General features: G+C 41.3%; 1 protein-coding gene across 1 annotated transcript in view; it reads right to left on the bottom strand.

Moving 5' to 3' along the window:
- The window catches only part of LOC133569155 (gamma-aminobutyric acid receptor subunit rho-3), a 47650-nt gene that overhangs the window by 19107 nt on the left and 7384 nt on the right, over positions 1–21159 (bottom strand). The window contains exons 3-4 of the mRNA XM_061921338.1: positions 17943–18328; positions 17702–17814 (exon numbers count right to left, since the gene is read on the bottom strand). Of these exons, the coding sequence (XP_061777322.1) occupies positions 17702–17814; positions 17943–18079 (250 nt within the window). The 5' untranslated portion in view covers positions 18080–18328. The remainder of the gene's footprint in view (positions 1–17701; positions 17815–17942; positions 18329–21159) is intronic.

The following is a 21159-nucleotide window of genomic DNA, read 5'->3' on the forward strand; positions in this document are numbered from 1 at the left end:
GTGTGTGCGTGTGTCAATGTGTGTGTTAAATCCTGCCTCTGTACATTGTGTGTGCGTTAAATCCAGCCGTACATTGTGTATGCGTGTGTCAATGTGTGTGTTAAATCCAGCCGTACATTGTGTGTGCGTGTGTCAATGTGTGTGTTAAATCCAGCCGTACATTGTGTGTGCGTGTGTCAATGTGTGTGTTAAATCCACCTGAGCGTCAGCATGACAGCGGCTCAATAAACACTTTGTCTAATGAAGCCCTGCGAAAAGCTCCCGCTGCAACCGTCGCCACGACAACCACAAAAGTGAGCCAGCAGGTGACTCACTTGTCTTTCTTTTTCCCATGTCACGCCCTGACTTGTGCGCGCTTTCTAAACTCTTCCCTCCGCCTGGGAGGCTCGTAAGGTTTCAGGTGTGTTGACAGAGTGGGAGATTACAAACTCGTGAGTATGAACAAAAACAAGTTAACGCCGACTTTTCTTCAACATGCCAAAAGCAAACAGGTTTTCAAGATGGCAGTGGCTGCATTTTAAGTATGATATGTTTTATCCCGCTCTGCATGCGCTGTAAAATGCTGCTGCTCTTTTGTTGTCAGCGCTATTAATGCTGACCGGGCACTTTGAGCCCTGACCGCTACAGATGTCCGATAATGGCTTTTTTGACGATATTGTTCAACTCTTAATTACAGATTAACAGCTCTGTAACACAACACAACAAATACCCAGAACCCTTTGCAGCACACATACATACATACATACATACATATACATGTATACACGTATATACTGTATTTATATACAGTATATATATATATATATGTCTTGATTGGATTATCCAGAGAATAGTGCTTGATACCGTGGTAGAGCGCAATATGTAGGTGTGGGAAAAAATCACAAGACTACTTCATCTCTACAGAACTGTTTCATGAGGGGTTCCCTCAATCATCAGATTTTTTTTCCCCTGATGATTGAGGGAACCCTTCATGAAACAGTTCTGTAGAGATGAAGTAGTCTTGTGATTTTTCCCACACCTACATATATATATATATATATATAATATAATATAATATAATATATATATATATATATATATATATATATTTATATATATATATATATATATATATATACAGATACACTAGCAATAACCGATAATATCGGCCGATAAATGCTTTAAAATGTAATATTGAAAATTATGGGTATTGGTTTCAAAATGATCGGTATCGGTTTAAAAAAAAAAAAAAAGTAAATCTTATGACTTTTTAAAACGCTGCTGTGTACACGGACATAGGGAGAAGTACAGAGCGCCAATAATCCTTAAAGGCACTGCCTCCAAGCACATAATATCTATGGTTTTCACACACACAAGTGAATGCGTGCATACTTGGTCAACAGCCATACAGATCACACCGAGGGTGGCCGTATTAACAACTTTAACACTGTTACAAATATGCGCCACACTGTGAACCCACACCAAACAAGAAGGACAAACACATTTCGGGAGAACATCTGCACCGTAGCACAACATAAACACAAAACGGAACAAATACCCATAATCCCTTGCAGCACTAACTCTTCCGGGACGCTACAATATACCCCCCCAACCCCTCCCACCTCAACCTCCTCATGCTCTCTCAAGAAGAGCATGTCCCAAATTCCAAGCTGCTGTTTTGAGGCATGTTAAAAAAAAATTATGCACTTTGTGGCTTCAAAAATAAATATGGCAGTGCCATGTTGGCATTTTTGTTCCATAACTTGAGTTGATTTATTTTGGAAAACCTTGTTACATTGTTTATGTCAGGACTTGGACTTTGAAGCGGTTTGTTTTCCCCATGGTGCAAAGCGACTGGACTGGACAAGGCGTGAAGGTGAAGGAATTATTTAATTTTTACTTAAAAAGGAACAAACAAAAGGCGCGCACAAGGCTGATAACAAACTTGGCTAAGAAAACACAAACTAGCACAAAGGCAGAACTATGGATATAAAAACGAAAACATTTACTGTGACGTGAAAAAAACGAGCATCGAACAATGGTATCAGGGGTATCAGGAGTGTATCAAGAGCGAATATAGGGTGATGTCGCCAGGCCGACTCCCTGGCAACTATGGCTTAAATAATAGTGACGTGATTATTGACAGGTGCGTGAGTCCTGAACACATGACAGGTGAAACTAATGAGTTGTCATGGAAACTAAAACAAATCGCAGCGGGGCATCACAACAAAATTAGGCATCATAATGTGTTAATTCCACGACTGCATATATCGGTATCAGTTGATATTTGTATCGGTAATTAAGAGTCGGACAATATCGGAATATCGGTAAAAAAGCCATTATCGGACATCTCTATAATACATAGATTTTTTTTAAAGAAAAAAATGCCTGCTTTGTGTCATCGTTAGGGATGGACGATCAATATCGGAAATATAATTATTGTGCCGATATGAGGAATTATGGTTCTGATAACCAAATTTAAAAAAATGCTTAAATGAGACTTTAAGCTGAGCAAATCAAGTCCTTCTTTTCTCTTACTTATGTCGTAAATCTCCCCTCAGCTCGCTGTAAACTAACATGGAGTCGACGGAATTGTAACTCTTTCCCCGTTTCGGACGAAAACATTGTGTATGATATTTGCACCAAATGTGCTGAAAGGCTGTGATGAAGTGGTGACTTGTCCAGGGTGTACCCCGCCTTTCGCCCGATTGTAGCTGAGCTAGGCTCCAGCGCCCCCCTGCGTCCCTGAACGGAATAAGCGGTAGAAGATGGATGGATGTTCTGAAAGAGGAAAACAACATTTAGCCTCAACTAGGTTTCAAAATGTCACGGTACGATATGATCACTGAATTAAGGCCACAGTACGATAATATTGTCCAAATATGTCCAAAAAAAAAGGATTAAAAATGTTATAGTGTGTACAATAAAGTGCCAGTTTCAAAAAACAATTTGAAATGTGGACTCTTCGGACCACAGAAGACTTTTACACTTTGCATCAGTCCATCTTAGATTAGCTCGTCGGGCCTAGTGAAGCTGGCGGCGTTTCTGGGTGTTGTTGATAAATGGCTTTGGCTTTGCATAGTAGAGCTTTAACTTGCACTTACAGATGTAGCGACAAGTTGTAGTTACTGACAGTGGTTTTCTGAAATGTTCCTGAGCCCATGTGGTGATATCCTTTACACACCAATGTCGCTTTTTGATCGCCTGAGGGATCCAAGGTCACAGGCATTCAATGTTACGCGCTGTGATTTCTCCAGATTCTCTGAACATTTTGATGATATTACGGAGAGTAGATGGTGAAATCCCTAAATTCCTTGCAATAGCTGGTTGAAAAATGTTGTTCTTAAACTGTTCGACGATTTTGCTCAGGCATTTGTTGACAAAGTGGTGACTCTCGCCCCGTCCTTGTTTGTGATAGACTGAAGCTGCTTTCATACCCAATCATAACGAGTGAAGTAAATTATATTTATATAGCACTTTTCTCAAGTGACTCAAAGCGCTTTACATCGTGAAACCCAATATCTAAGTTATTTACTTTTTTCAAACCATTGTGGTTGGCATTGGGAGCAGGCAGGTAAAGTGTCTTGCCCAAAGACACAATGGCAGTGACTAAGATGGCTCAAGCGGGGATCGAACCAGCAACTCTGAAGTTGCTGGCACAGCCGCTCTACTAACCCCGCTATACCGCCCTAACTATTCCCAGTTAGCCTGTTCCCCTTGGGATGTTCCAAATAAGTGTTTGATGAGCATTCCTCAACTTTCTCAGTCTTTTTTGCCACTTGTGCCAGCTTATTTGAAACATGTCGCAGCCGTCAAATACTAAATGAGTGAATATTTGCAGAAAATACCGTTAACGTTAGGTATCTTATCTTTGCAGTCTATTTAATTAAATATAGTTTGAAAAGGATTTGCAAATCATTGTATTCTGTTTTTTTTTAGCATTTTACACAACGTGACAAATTCACTGCTTTTGGGATTTGTTCAAAATTTGCTTCAGTATTAGCATTAAACATGCTAATGCACGTTAGCACATGAGAACAATTAGCATACAAATGGACACCCCTGCATTTAAGGGTACATTAGCATGGCTTATAGCAGGGGTGTCCAAACTTTTTCCACTGAGGGCCGCATACTGAAAAATCAGAGCAAGCGGGGGCCATTTTCATAATTTTCATTTTAAAAACCAATGCAATATATGCATAAAAAATATACATTTAGGCCTCCACTCAGTTATGATCCCGGGGACCCCAAAGGGTTTTGGTAAAAAAAAATATTAAAAATGTGTCATTATTCAGTATTATTATTTTCATTCTTATTCAAGTTTTAAATCTCTAGATCAACATTAGGAAAAAAATGGAAAAAACACAAAATATGCAATATTTTCACCCAATAACATTTTTTAGGTGGAATATTTGAGATTATATAATAATTGGAGCCTTAATTTTGGATTTTGATTATTATTTTTTGAGCAATGACACTCAAAAACAAACCACACTAAAATAATTGGGGATCCAAAAGTGTCCTACTCATTAAAGCATGGGTCTCAAACTCTGGCCCGCCATGTAATTTAATTTGGCCCTTGAGGTAATATCAAATTAAGATTAGACCTGTCCCGCTGGTATTATACAGCGGCGATGCCTCTGTAACACTGCATTCCCCGCTGATACTCTTACTTGCCAACCCTCCAAATTTTCCCGGGAGACTCCCAAAGTTCAGTGACCCTCCCGAAAATCTCCCGGGGCAACCATTCTTCCGAATTTCTCCCGATTTCCACCCGGACAACAATACTGGGGGCGTGCCTTGAAGGCACTGCCTTTAGCATCCTCTACAGCCTGTCGTCACGTCCGCTTTTCCGCCATACAAACAACGTGCCGGCCCAGTCACATAATATATGCGGCTTTAACACACACAAGTGATTGCAAGGCATACTTGATCAACAGCAATAAGGGTCACACTGAGGGTGGCCATATAATCAACTTTAACACTTTTACAAATATGTGCCACACTGTGAAGCCACACCAAACAAGAATGACAAACACATTTTGGGAGAACATTTGCACCGTAGCACAACATAAACTCAACAGAAGAAATACCCATAACCCCTTGCAGCACTAACTCTTCCGGGACGCTACAATATACATCCCTGCTACCACCAAACCCTGCCCCCCCAATTTTTATTAGAATTTTATTTGATATGCCATTGATATTTATTATAATTTGAAACTGGATTTTGCATGTGACTATAAAGTTATATAAGCCTTGCTTGTTCAATATTCAAAGCAAAACTTGTTTGGGTCCCTATTCAATCAATCAATCAATGTTTACTTATATAGCCCTAAATCACTAGTGTCTCAAAGGGCTGCACAAACCACTACGACATCCTCGGTAGGCCCACATAAGGGCAAGGAAAAACTCACACCCAGTGGGACGTCGGTGACAATGATGACTATGAGAACCTTGGAGAGGAGGAAAGCAATGGATGTTGAGCGGGTCTAATTTGTTCAACCTTGGCCCGCGGCTTTGTTCAGTTTTAAATTTTGGCCTGCATTAAAGTGTTAAAAAATAAATTATTTCTTTTTTTTTTACCGTTTACTTTTAGCACAATAATCCCGAGATCAACTTAAGATCTATCTGTCAATTATTAGTTTTATTGTTGTTTATTTTTTTTGTTTGTTTTAGGCCCTTCTTTAAAAAAAAAAAAAAAAACAGCTCAGTTTTTGTGTATGGCAAAACACAAAATATGCAACATTTTCCCGAAAAAATATTTCAAAGTGGAATATTTCATGTGACGTAATTGGAGCTTTGAATAGGTCAATAATTCAAAATGACATTGATTTTGATTCCATCCATCCATCTTCTTCCGCTTATCCGAGGTCGGGTCGCGGGGGCAGCAGCCTAAGCAGGGAAACCCAGACTTCCCTCTCCCCAGCCACTTCGTCTAGCTCTACCCGGGGGATCCCGAGGCGTTCCCAGGCCAGCCGGGAGACATAGTCTTCCCAATGTGTCCTGGGTCTTCCCCGTGGCCTCCTATCGGTTGGACGTGCCCTAAACACCTCCCTCGGGAGGCGTTCGGGTGGCATCCGGACCAGATGCCCGAACCACCTCATCTGGCTCCTCTCCATGTGGAGGAGCAGCGGCATTACTTTGAGTTCCTCCCGGATGGCAGAGCTTCTCACCCTATCTCTAAGGGTGGAGGAAACTCATTTGGGCCGCTTGTACCCGTGATCTTATCCTTTCGGTCATGACCCAAAGCTCATGACCATAGGTGAGGATGGGAACGTAGATCGACCGGTAAATTGAGAGCTTTGCCTTCCGGCTCAGCTCCTTCTTCATCACAACGGATCGGTACAACGTCCGCATTACCGAAGACGCCGCACCGATCCGCCTGTCGATCTCACCATCCACTCTTCCCCCACTCGTGAACAAGACTCCTAGGTACTTGAACTCCTCCACTTGGGGCAGGGTCTCCTCCCCAACCCGGAGATGGCACTGCACCCTTTTCCAGTGATTTTGATTCATTATTATTTTTTAAAGAAAAAGTAAGTATTGCAACAATTTCTTGTTACATTTCACCTGTTTGCTCTTTTATACCACTTTTCATGTTTTTAGTTTTTTTTTAATTGTACTCTTAAAATGTGCAGTGGGGCCGTTAAAAAATAACGGGCCCCCGGGCCGCACTTTGGACCCCCCTGGCTTACAGGGATTGCTTTGATATGTGTACTTTCTCTTCCACATCCATCCATTTCCTACCGCTTATTCCCTTTCGGGGTCGCGGGGGGCGCTGGCGCCTATCTCAGCTACAATCGGGCGGAAGGCGGGGTACACCCTGGACAAGTCGCCACCTCATTGCAGGGCCAACACAGATAGACAGCCAACATTCACACTCACATTCACACACTAAGGACCATTTAGTGTTGCCAATCAACCTATCCCAAGGTGCATGTCTTTGGAGGTGGGAGGAAGCCGGAGTACCCGGAGGGAACCCACGCATTCACGGGGAGAACATGCAAACTCCACACAGAAAGATCCCGAGCCTGGATTTGAACCCAGGACTGCAGGAACTTCTTATTGTGAGGCAGACGCACTAACCCCTCTTCCACCGTGAAGCCCTCTCTTCCACATTCAGACTCTAATTTCTCAAAGTGGGGATGAGTCGCATGTTTTAGTCGCCGGGGTTGACGAGGAGGCCAACATCCATCAAGGCGTCCTGACACCGAGATCCCATCTCCCCGCCATCCGTCATCCTCATTACTGTCATTCCCGTCCGTCGTCAAGTAAAAATCACAAGTTAACTTTCGCACGCGTTGTTGAAAACGTCGCCTGAACTGACGGACGAGCCTGTTTAGAAGGCGAACACCTGGCCAGGGGGGGTCACTTAACGGCCCAGCGCCAGCACCCAGAATGCAACTGACTGACGCTTCTCCGTCACATGATTATTGTTTGCAGCCAGGCTCCTACACAATCCATACGCACGCCACACAATGCAATCACAAAGGGGAGGGGTCACTTAGAGGTCGCCATCTGCGTTCTTGTCAATGTTTGCCTCATCTTGAACGGCTTTGAGCGAAAAATGACATTTTCTTGTACTTGTGCAATGACAAGAATGTTCCTTCCTTCCTTCCTTTAAAGCAGGGGTGTCCAAAGTGTAGACCGGGGGCCATTTGCAGCCCGCAGCTAATTGTTTCCACACTTTCTGGAAATGCTATTGCAAAAATAAAAATAAAACATGAAAAAACTTGGAATGAGGTGCAAGCTAACTAGAAAAAGTTGGCTGTTTTTTTTCTTTGTCTATCTTAATTTTTCTTGCCATTGCGCAAAAAAATAAAAATCTATCTAACACTAATAATAAATTATTGACCTATTCAAGGCTCCAATTATTTCACTTTAAAATGTTTAATGGGGAAAATATTGCATATATTGTGTGGTTACCACACAAAACATTGTTTTCTTTGACAAAAGAGCATAAAAAACAAACAAAATAAAATTTCTAACGTAAAATCGACAGATATATCTGAAGTTGATCTTTTAACTTAAGTTAAGAAAAAACTAATAAAAATGTATCACTTTATGAGTGGGGCACCTTTTAGATCCCAAATATATTTAATGAGATTTTATTTATCTTTTCATTGAGATTACTCAAAAAGATAAATGAATTAAATGTTATGATCCAGCCACTTCTAGACTTCAGACTTATAACTTAGACTTCCTTTTATTGTCATTCAAATTCGAACTTTAAAGTACAGATGAAGAACAACATTTTGTTGCATTAGCTCATAGTAGTGCAGGATAAAAGAGCAATAAGGTGCAAATATAAATAAATACATGACTGTACTGATAAATAAAATGCACTTTTGTACATGCATCCAAATTTATGGATGTATGTTATATTGTCTTTATATTCCAGCCAGTTAATCCGTTTTGGGGGGGAACTGAGGGGATTATTGGTAAAGTGCCCGTGCCAGCAACTTGAGGGTTCCAGGTCCGATCCCCACTTCGGCCATCCTAGTCACTGCCGTTGTGTCCTTGGGCAAGAGACTTTACCCACCTGCTCCCAGTGCCACCCGCACTGGTTTAAATGTAACTTAGATATTAGTTTTTTACTATGTAAAGCGCTTTGAATCACTAGAGAAAAGCGCTATATAAATATAACTCACTTCACTTCTCTTCATCTGCTGCTCCGTTCATTCCATATTCGTGTTTTGTTCCATTTTGTATTATAGTCTGCCAATGTTTGCCTTAGTTCCTTGTTTAGTCTGTTACCATGGTTCCTCATTAGTTTTCACCTGCCCCTTGTTTTCGACAGACACCTGTTCCTCATGATTACTTCCTTATTTAAGCCTGCCCCTTTTGTTATTTCGTTCTCGGTTCCTAATTTGCTCTCACGCAACAAGTGACGACTGCTTTCCATGCTCTACTCGCTAGCTTTTGCGCTACACTTTATTTTATTCCTAGTTCTCATACTAGTTGTTTTGTTTTCCTTTTTGTGCCTTTGTGCCAAGTGTTAGTGTTTCTGTTAGTATCCCTAGCTTCCATGCTGGCGCCTTTTGTTTGCCTTTTCTGCCTAGCACCAGTATTTTTGTTCTTAGCCTTTTATTAGTGAAATCAATTATTTGTTGCTTAACTTACGCTATGTTCTTGCCCGACGCATCCTTGGAAGAACAAATCCGGCATGGCTATGCCCTCCAAACGTCACATTAAAATCAATGGTGTCCTGCATTATTGATATTTTTAAGGCTGTAATTACTTCACATCAAACATTTCTTTCTGAATGTTTTGGGCAGTGGGGGAAATACTGCATATTTCAGTTTTACTATAAAAAAACAAAGTTGTCTGACAAAAAAGGCATAATATCTACCCGAAGTTTATATATTGTAGAGAATTACTGTAAGCGTTAAATAATTAAAAAACAAATAATAATTTGACTTATTTTTACAATTTTAGTGACTTAGACCCTTTATGGCCCCCGGGAGCACTAAAGGTAAAAAAAAAATAATCCATATATTTTGTTATGGTTTGAAAATGAAAAACATGAAAATGGCCCCTGCATGCCTTAATATTTCTGTGTGTGGCCCTCAGTGGAAAAAGTTTGGACACCCCTGCTTTGAAGGCAGTGTAAAATAAATGTGGGAATCTTTGAGCACCTAACAAGTCGATCCCATTACGATTCCCGAAGTGTCGAGTCAATTCAGAATCGATACTTGATTAAAGCCGATTCTCGCAATGTATTATTTGGTGTAATCCTTTTTATAAAACAGGTTACAGGTCACAAAAGTTCCTTTTGGTTGAATGGAGACGCTTCCTGTTGTAAGTATTCCTATAAAAAAAAGATAAGGAAACTTCTGCACATTGTTTTCTTGTATTTTGGTGTAAAACTTCGAGGTTGTTGCTGGAGCAGGAAAGTGTCCTGCCAGAGATTTGTCATAATATCATACGTACTTTAAGAAGACGTTTACGTAAGGGTTTTATAACATGAAATATCAAAATTCCCAAAACGTAGCACTTGTAGTTTTTAGCTATTTTAGATGTTTGTTTTGGCAAATGTTGTTTTTACAGTACACACACACACACACACACACACACACACACACACACACACACACACACACACACACACAAAGTTGTTGATCATGACTTGTGGGGACCACCCTTTCTACAGGTTGTGGAGGCATAAAAAAAAAAAAAAAGAGGTAAAATGGCCACTGCCCAGTTAGCTCATAAACGTCTTTAAATCTCTAGATCCGGGGTGTCCAAAGTACGGCCCGCAGGTAATTTTTTAACGGCCCCACGGCACATTTTAAAAATACGGTTGAAAAATTTTTAAAACGTAAAAAGGGATATAAACGAGCAAACGGGTGAAATGTAACAAGAAAATGTTGCAATGTTTACTCTAATAACACAAAGCTGCCATGCAGGCTGTTTGTTTCTTTAAAAAATAATAATGAATCAAAATCAATGTCATTTTGAATTATTGACCTATTCAAGGCTCCGATTACGTCACGTAAAATTTTCCACTTTGAGATATTTTTGGGGGAAAATGTAGCGATTTTTTTTTAAAGAAGGGCTTAAAAAAAACTAACAAAAAACATAAACAATTATAAAACTTATAATTGACAGATAGATTTGAAGTTGATCTCGAGATTATTGTGTTAAAAGTAAACGGTAAAAAAAATAATATTTTTTTACACTTTAATGAGTAGAACCCTTTTGGATCCCCAATAATTTTAGTGTGATTTGTTTTTAAGTGTCATTTCTTAAAAAATAATAATTAATAAAAATCAATGGTGTTATGAGTTATTGACTTTTTTAATTCTCCAATCATTACATAATCTGAAATATTCTACTTAAAAAAATTATTGGATAAAAATATTGCATATTTTGTGATTTTTCCATAAAAAAAAACGTTTTTTTTGTGACAAAAATAGCATACAACTTAAATCTTTAAAATCATTATATTGACGGACCTAATGTTGATAAGAGATTTAAAACGTGAATAATAATATAAAATAATAATACTGAATAATGACACATTCATAATATTTTTTTGACCAAAACCCTTTGGGGTCCCCGGGATCAAGCCTGAGTGGAGGCCAAAATGTATATATTTTTTTACATATATTGTATTGTTTTTTAAAATAAAAAATATCAAAACGGCCCCCGCTTGCTTTGAATTTTCAGTGTGCGGCCCTCAGTGAAAAAAGTTTGGACACCCCTGCTCTGGATTGATGAAGTCATGTGCTGATCATACTTACTGGGAACCCTGGGGAAAAATACTTAATATGGTTTATGGGGACCAAATTTTAATAATTCTGCATAATTCACACAAATTTGTACGTGACTACTGAGGAACATTGAAAAAAATAAGTTAAAATTAAATAGGACTTGATCCTCAGAATACAGCACTACAGCTGTCCTCTTATCACTTAGGCATCTTCAGAATGGATCTGACTATCCTTTTAAAAGGTTTCCCTTTAGGGGACCTGTTTTTTTTGTCCCCATACCGTCAGAAGTCCCCTAAAGGTGACTGTGTAAACAGAGCGATGGCCCCATTAAGTAAGCATTGCAAAAACACACACACACACACACACACACAAAGTCTGATGTGGTGTTGTGATAAAATAACAAAAAATCACATGGTTTTGGGACAGCGTGTGGTTTTGTGGAATGACATTAAGCACAAAAAGTGTGTGTGTCTGTGTGTGTGTGTGTGCTTGGTCACAAAATGACAGGTCACTCTGTCAACAATTTGAAGCGGCGACGGCGGCGGCGGAAATGGTGGACATAACTTTCAATTTTGTGGACATGTGAAGTGTTTGTGAGGACATCTTGTTTCCCCGTATGAGAGGCCGTTAGGGACATTATTCAGAATTACTTCTTACATTCACTACTTAAATGCTTTCACATAAACTTAAATGTTTTTCTCTCACACACACTACTGAAACACTTTTATGTGAGAGCATTTCAGTAGTGTATGTGAGAGCATTTCAGTAGTGTGTATAAGAGTGTTTCAGTATTGTGTGCGAGAGAAAAACATTTCAGTTGTTTATGTGAGAGCATTTCAGTAGTGTATGTAAGAGGTAATTCTGAATAATGTCCCTAACGGCCCCTCATATCCCAGAGTCCACTCTGAAGGTGACCTGCCACTGCCACACATCAAAGATTGTCTATTTTCTGTACACACGCACACCCCTTTTTGTGTCTCTGCGTGGGACATTTCCGACGTCAGTTGGTTTCCGTCTGCTTTTCGACCTGGAATTTAATCCAGATTATTGCACACGACCCCCCCATGCACACACAATAGCAACATGCACACACAAAGGCTGTGGTGGTATTACAATAACGCTCTCACACACACGCTGGTCCAAACTGGGTCAGTGTTGGGAGGTTGTGGATTGAAACCGCCTTTGTCGGTCAAATGAGAGATGAGAATGAGAGAACTCGTCCATCCTCAGAGCATCAGTCTCGTCACCCTCATCTTCATCCACACTGTCATCATCATCTAGAGCAGATCTGGGCAAATTAAGGCCCGGGGGCCACATGTGGTCCGTTAAGCTTTTCAATCTGGCCCGCCGGACATTCCCAATTAATTGTTTTAGTTATTTGAGATGGAAAGTGTAACTGCCATCATGATGTGCACTCATGTTTTTTGATGACCGTAAGTCTTCAACTATACTAAGTCTTTCAATGGTTGGAATCTGCACTTTTGCATGAAATACTTGTTACTATGGTCATCTAATTAGTTACTATGGTCATCTAATTAGTTACTATGGTCATCTAATTAGTTACTATGGTCATCTAATTAGTTACTATGGTCATCTAATTAGTTACTATGGTCATCGAATTAGTTACAATGGTCATCTAAGTCAGTGGTTCTCAAATGGGGGTACTTGAAGGTATGCCAAGGGGTACGTGAGACACTGGGGCACAGCCATATTTGTTATTGAAGTCACAAAGTGTATTAATTTTTTAACATGCCTCAAAACAGCATCTTGGAATTTGGGACATGGTCTCCCTGAGAGAGCATGAGGAGGTTGAGGTGGGCGGGGTTTGGGGGGGTTTAGAGGGTAGCGGGGGCTGTATATGGTAGCGTCCTGGGAGAAAGATTGCCCCGGGAGATCGTCAGGGGGGGCACTGATATTCGGGTGTTTCCCGGAAAGATCGCGAGAGTTGGCAAGTATGTTGCCAGGGCGGGAAAGCCATTCAAAGAAGGTGAATTCATTAAAAATAGACCTCCTTTTTGGACCAGTTGATCTGCCGCTTCTTTTCTTTTTTCTCCTATGTCCGGTCCGATGACCATGGATGAAGTACTGGCTGTCCAGAGTCGAGACCCAGGATGGACCGCTCGCCTGTGTATCGGTTGGGGACATCTCTACACTGCTGATCCGCCTCCGCTTGGGATGGTTTCCTGTGGACGGGACTATCGCTGCTGTCTTGGATCCGCTTTGAACGGAACTCTCGCGGCTATGGATTGAACTTTCACAGTATCATGTTAGACCCACTCGACGTCCATTGCTTTCGGTGCCCTAGAGGGGGGGGTTGGGGTTGCCCACATCTGAAGTCCTCTCCAAGGTTTCTCAGTCAGCATTGTCACTGGCGTCCCACTGGATGTGAATTATCCCTGCCCACTGGGTGTGAGTTTTCCTTGCCCTTTTGTGGGTTCTTCCGAGGATGTTGTAGTTGTAATGGTTTGTACAGTCCTTTGAGACATTTGTGATTTAGGGCTATATAAATAAACATTGATTGATTGATTGATTGATTGATTGAAAAAGTGCATGTTAGATTTTTTAAAGAAATCTTTTCTTGCGGCCCAGCCTCACCCAGTTTCTGCATCCAGTGGCCCCCAGGTCAATTGAGTTTGAAACCCCTGCTCTACATCATATTCTTCACTGACATATTTGTATGATTATCATAATGATCCTCATTGTCGGGCCATGGAAGTCAAGACATGCCATTCAACTGACTTGTACATCATCGTCACTTTCATGATCATGTTTTCATCATCTTATTGTCCAACCAAAAAGCAGTGTGTCATTCTCATGGTTTTCACTGCCATGATCACCTTTGTGTCATTATCATTATTAGTATCCTCATTGCCAGGCTACGAGTCAAGATCCACATCGTCCTCATCGTTCCAATTCTCATGGTCATCATCATCATCACCTTTGTCACTGGCATTTGTATCACCAACCCACACCCTCATTGTCATGCCGTGAGAGCCAACACGTGCCATCATCCCACCACCGGGTATCCTCATCTTTGTCATCAACTTGTCACTTTTGTATCTTTAATCTCATTATCAGGTCAAGTCAACCATCCCAAAACGGTGTGCATCATTCTCATCTTTGTCATTGTCATCCTCCTTCTCATTGTCAGGCCATGAGAGTAAAGAAATGTCATCCAGCCAGCTTAAACATCATCTTCATCCTTCTCATGGTTGTCATTGCCCTCATCGTGTTTGTGTCACCATCATCGTCAGTTTTTAGGCCAAAAGTCAAAGTGCACATCTTAATTTTCCTCTCTCATGAGGATGCATCTTACAGTGCATCCTCATTGTCGTGCCATCCTATCACCGTGTAATATCAGTGTGTATCAACCTCATCTGTTTCATTATCTCTTACATTGTCATCACTTATACGCTCATTCTCATTTTATGTAAAGAGAGTAAAAAAAACTCCATTCAACCAGCTTGTACATCATCCTTTTCTTGGTCATTGTCATTCTAATGTTCCTCAACATTCCGGGATAGTCACACTAGTGTGTGCGTGTAGTACATATATATATACATACATACACATGCATATACATATATACATACACATGTATATACAGAAATGACATACAGTATATAAATACACATGTACTTTATATATATATATATATATATATATACACATCTCTAATGTGTGTATATATGCATATATATATGTATATAAATACACATTTACTGCATATATGTATATACGCATCTCTAATGTGTATATATACATATATATGATATACATATCAATACACATATATATATCTTATCTGATTAAAATCGATATGAATTTATATACATATATATGTGTATTTATATATATATACATAGCAGCGGTCTCAAACTCAATTTACCTGGGGGCTACTGGATGCAGAAACTGGGTGAAGCTGGGCCGCAAGAAGATATTTCTTAAAAAAATCTAACATGCAGTTTTTAATGAATTCACCTTCTTTGAATGGCTTTCCCGCCCTGGCAACATACTTGCCAACTCTCGCGATCTTTTCGGGAAACACCCGAATATCAGTGCCCCCCCTGATAATCTCCGGAGGCAATCATTCTCCCGGTTTTAGCCCGGACAACAACATTACGGGAAGGCTGTGATGGCACTGCCTTTAGCGTCCGTACAACTTGTCGTCTCGTCCGCTTTTCCACCACACAAACAGTGTGCCAGCCCAGTCACATATTGTATGAGGCTTCTGCAGACCTATGCAGCCCTAACTCTTCCGGGCTACAATAGGGGGCAGGTTTGGGGGAGGGGGGCGGGGGTGTATGTTGTAGCCCGGAAGCGTTAGGGCTGCATGGGATTCTGGGTATTTGTTCCGTATTGTGTTTATGTTGTGTTACGGTGCAGATGTTCTCCTAAAATGTGTTGGTCATTCTTGTTTGGTGTGGGTCCACAGTGTGGCGCATATTTGTAACAGTGTTAAAGTTGTTTACACGGCAACCCTCAATGTGACCTGTATGGTTGTTGATCAACTATGTCTTGCAGTCGCTAATTGCGTCTATAGAAGCCAAATACAACATGCGGCTGGGCTGGCACGTTGTAGTACAGGTTGTAGAGGACGCAAAAAGCAGCGCCTCCACGGTGACTCCTTAATATTGTTGTTTGGGGGAAATTTGGGAGATTGATTACCTCTGAAGGGCCACTGAAAATTGTCCCCTGGAAAAATCGAGTATGACGCTGTAAAGTGCCATTCATATAAAACTCGCGGGCCGCACCATCATTAAATTTTCACATTAAAGTGGGGGCCGCAAAATAACGCAATTGACCCGCGGCCCGCGTGTTTGAGACCCCTGCATTAGAGATTTATCGGCCGATAAATGCTTTAAAATGTAATATCGGAAATTATCGGTATAGGTTTTAAAAAAAAGTAAAATGTATGACTTTTTTAAAACGCCGCTGTATGGAGTGGTACACGGACGTAGGGAGAAGTACAGAGCGCCAATAAACCTTAAAGGCACTGCCTTTGTGTGCCGGCCCAATCACATAATATCTACGGCTTTTCACACACACAAGTGAATGCAAGCATACTTGGTCAACAGCCATACAGGTCACACTGAGGGTGGCCGTATAAACAACTTTATCACTGTTACAAATATGCGCCACACTGGGAACCCACACCAAACAAGAATGACAAACAAATTTCAGGAGGACATCCGCACCGTAACACAACATAAACACAACAAGACAAATACCCAGAACCCCTTGCAGCACTAACTTCCGGGACAGTAAACTATAAACCCTCCGCTACCCCCCACCTCAACCTGCTCATGCTCTCTCAGGGAGAACGTGTCCCAAATTCCAAGCTGCTGTTTTGAGGCATGTTTAAAAAAATAATGCACTTTGTGACTTCAATAATAAATATGGCAGTACGATGTTGGCATTTTTTTCCCATAACTAGAGTTGATTTATTTTGGGAAACCTTGTTACAATCTTTAATGCATCCAGCAGAGCATCACAACTCAATTAGGCATAATAATGTGTTAATTCCACGACTGTATATATCGGTATCGGTAATTAAGAGTTGGACAATATCGGACATCTCTAGCAGTCAAAGTGTCCAGTCAGCATTAATAGTGCTGACAAGAGTAAGACAAAGAGTAGCAGCATTTTACAGCGCATGCAGAGCTGGATAAAACATTTACTTAAAATGCAGCTACTGCCACCTTGAAAACCTGTTTGTTTTTGTCATATTTTGTATTTAAAGATAAATTGGAGTTAACTTTTTTGTGCCTCTCAGTGTTCATACTCACAAGTTTGCAATCTCTTACTTTGTCAACACACCTGACACACCTATATATGTGTGTGTATATATATATATATTTACACACATATATATACTGTAGATACACACACACAAACACACACACGTGTGTTTGCATATATATATATATATATATATATGTATGTATGTATATATATATATATATATATATATGTAGGTGTGGGAAAAATCCCAAGACTACTTCATCTCTACAGAACTGTTTCATGAGGGGTTCCCTCAATCATCAGGAGATTTCTGATGATTGAGGGAACCCCTCATGAAACAGTTCTGTAGAGATGAAGTAGTCTTGTGATTTTTCCCACACATACATATTGCGCTCTACCACGGTATCGAGCACTATTCTCTGGATAATCCAATCAAGACATATATATATATATATATATATATATATATATATATATATATATATATATATATATACATATATATGTGTGTGTATGGTCCGTATATACTGTATATACATACACACGTATGCATGTATATACATATATGTATATATATATAAATATAGGCCCTGCGATGAGGTGGCGACTTGCCCAGGGTGTACCCCGCCTTCCGCCCGATTGTAGCTGAGATAGGCGCCAGTGACCCCCGCGACCCCAAAAGGGAATAAGCGGTAGAAAATGGATGGATGGATGGATATATAAATATATATGAGTGTGTGAGTGTGTGTGTGCGTGACCTCCAAAGCCAGGTCTCATGGCAAAGTCGTGCTCCTCAATCCTCAGCAGCTGTTCACTTTTTATCAGCAGTGTTTTGGTGCTGTCCTGCTTCTTCAACTTGTAGTCGATCCGTCTGCCCAAAACACACACACAAACACACAAACGGACACACACAAACGGACACACACACACACAGAGAGACACACACATGTCTCCATAAATGGTCTCCAGCAGTCATCAAGCGTGCCCAGATGTCCTCACCCTCCAAACTTGAACTTGCTGTTTTCCCCGTGGAAGACCTCCTTGTGCCTCCTGCGCCCTGAGCTGCGGCCCCCGGTCACCATGGCGACGAGGCTCGCGGCGGCCACCGTTAGACACGTCAGTACGTCCACCTTCATCTTTCACAGCATCCCTCTCGCGCCCGCCGCCACAAAGATCCACCCGTCTTCCCCCAGGCGCCTCCACGTCTCCCCAGTCGGGCCTCCTGCGCGTGTGGACTATGGCGGGACGCTGCCAGCAGGCATCTCACAGCGGAGACGGACGCGCTTCCGGACGCATCCTGGGAGGTCGTCCCGCTGCTTCCCTCATCATCCCCAGGAAGGTCTGCCTTTCCAGGTGTCACATCACTCCTCCTCTGCCTGCTTCAGCTGAGGATTGTTCTCTCTCTGATTAAAATCGATATGAATTTATTCCTCCCGGCAATGCGGGAATGACACTAATTCCACCCTAATCCTCTTATCTTCAGCCCCTGCAATCTTTCTCTAACCTACAAACACACTCCCCCGCCGCACTAATCAGGATTCTCTCAGCACAGCCATCATCATGCACACCTCCACCTTGTGTGTAGGCGTCAGTGTGTGTGTGTGTGTGTGTGGTTGTGGGTGTGGGAATGGAAAGAATCACACATCTGGAGGCGGCTCATAAACAACAAAAGGTCGACAAGATCATCAGAGATAATCCCTAATCCAGCCCCACCTCGCCCCTTAATTTACACCTCTGGAGAGACATAATCCAACACACACACACACACACACACACACACACACACACCAAAGTGTTGTTCATGACTTGTGGGGACCACCCTTTCTACAGGTTGTGGAGGCCTAAAAAAATGAGGTAAAATGGCCACTGCCCTGTTAGCTCATACACGTCTTTAAATCTCTGGATTGATGAAGTAATGTGCTGATCATACTTACTGGGGACCCTGGGGGAAAACAGTTAATATGGTTCATGGGGACCAAATTTAAATAATTCTGCATAATTCACACAAATTTGTACGTGACTACTGAGGACCATTTAAAAAAAAAAAAGTTCAAATGAAATATGACATGATCCTCAGAATCATTTTAAAAGGTTTCCCTTTAGGGGACCTGTTTTTTGTCCCCATACCGTCAGAGGTCCCCTAAAGGTGAGTGTGTAAACGAAGCGATGTTCCCATTAAGTAGGCATTGCCAGAACACACGCACACGCACACACACACACACACACACACACACACACACACACACACGATTTCCAGGTTAGAGGCTGAAAGTGCATTTCCGCTGACTTGAAGCCTGTGGCTCAGATAACATGCTGGCAAATGCGCACGCACACACACACACACGCACGCACGCACGCACAGGTTATAATTTGGAATGGGGACCAAGTTTTTGATCATGACTTGTGGGGACCACCCTTTCTACAGGTTGTGGGGGCATAAAAAAAAATGAGGTAAAATGTCCACTGCCCAGTTAGCTCATACACGTCTTTAAATCTCTGGATTGATGAAGTAATGTGCTGATCATACTTACTGGGGACCCTGGGGGAAAACAGTTAATATGGTTCATGGGGACCAAATTTCAATAATTCTGCATAATTCACACAAATTTGTACGTGACTACTGAGGACCATTTAAAAAAAAAAAAGTTCAAATGAAATATGACATGATCCTCAGAATCATTTTAAAAGGTTTCCCTTTAGGGGACCTGTTTTTTGTCCCCATACCGTCAGAGGTCCCCTAAAGGTGACTGTGTAAACGGAGCGATGTTCCCATTAAGTAGGCATTGCCAGAACAAACGCACACGCACACGCACACGCACACGCACACACACACACACACACACACACACACACACACACACACACGCACACACACACACACACACACACACACACACACACACACACACACGATTTCCAGGTTAGAGGCTGAAAGTGCATTTCCGCTGACTTGAAGCCTGTGGCTCAGATAACATGCTGGCAAATGCGCACGCACACACACACACACGCACGCACGCACGCACGCACGCACGCACGCACGCACGCACAGGTTATAATTTGGAATGGGGACCAAGTTTTTGATCATGACTTGTGGGGACCACCCTTTCTACAGGTTGTGGAGGCCTAAAAAAAAAGAGGTAAAATGGCCACTGCCCAGTTAGCTCATACACGTCTTTAAATCTCTGGATTGATGAAGTAATGTGCTGATCATACTTACTGGGGACCCTGGGGGAAAAGAGTTAATATGGTTCATGGGGACAAAATTTCAATACATTTGCATAATTCACACAAACGTGTACGTGATGACTGAGGATCATTTGAAAAAAATAAAATGTTTAAATTAAGTATGACATGATCCTCAGAATACAGCACTACAGCTGTCCTCTTATAGGGAGTTTCATCACTTAAATGTTAAAGCAAATATCTCACAATCAAACTAACCAGTAAACATGTTTCATGGGCCAAACCTTAAAAATCACTTGGGCATCTTCAGAATGGATCTGACTATCATTTAAAAAGGTTTCCCCTTCAGGGGACCTGTTTTTTTTTTGTCCCTTTGAGGTCAGAGGTCCTTTAAAGGTGAGTGTGTAAACGGAGCGATGTCCCCATTAAGTAAGCATTGCAGGAACACACAGACACAGGTTATCAATTGGGAATGGGGATCAAGTTTTTGATCATGACTTGTGGGGACCACCCATTCTACAGGTTGTGGACGCATAAAAAAACTGAGGTAAAATGTCCACTGCCCAGTTAGCTCATACACGTCTTTAAATCTCTGGATTGATGAAGTAATGTGCTGATCATACTTACTGGGGACCCTGGGGAAAAACAGTTAAAATGGTTCATGGGGACCAAATTTAAATAATTTTGCATAATTCACACAAATTTGTATGTGACTACTATGGACCATTAAAAAAAAAAAAGTTCAAATTATATGTTAAACATGTTTCATAATCATCATCGTCATCATCAGCCGTTGTCAGTCCACTGCTGGACGAAAGCCTCAGCATGTTTCTGCCATTTGGCGTACTTTTCATGCTGGTTATTAGCCTACACCAGGGGTCGGGAACCTTTTTGGCTGACAGAGCCAAAAAGCCAAATATTTTAAAACATATTTCCGTAAGAGCCATATAATATTTTTTTCGACACTGAACACAACTAAACATGTGCATTTTTAAGTAAGACCAACATTTCTAGAGTATAATAGGGCTCTTAT

This window comes from Nerophis ophidion, linkage group LG15, assembly GCF_033978795.1.
Source record: "Nerophis ophidion isolate RoL-2023_Sa linkage group LG15, RoL_Noph_v1.0, whole genome shotgun sequence".
In the NCBI taxonomy this organism is placed as follows: domain Eukaryota; kingdom Metazoa; phylum Chordata; class Actinopteri; order Syngnathiformes; family Syngnathidae; genus Nerophis; species Nerophis ophidion.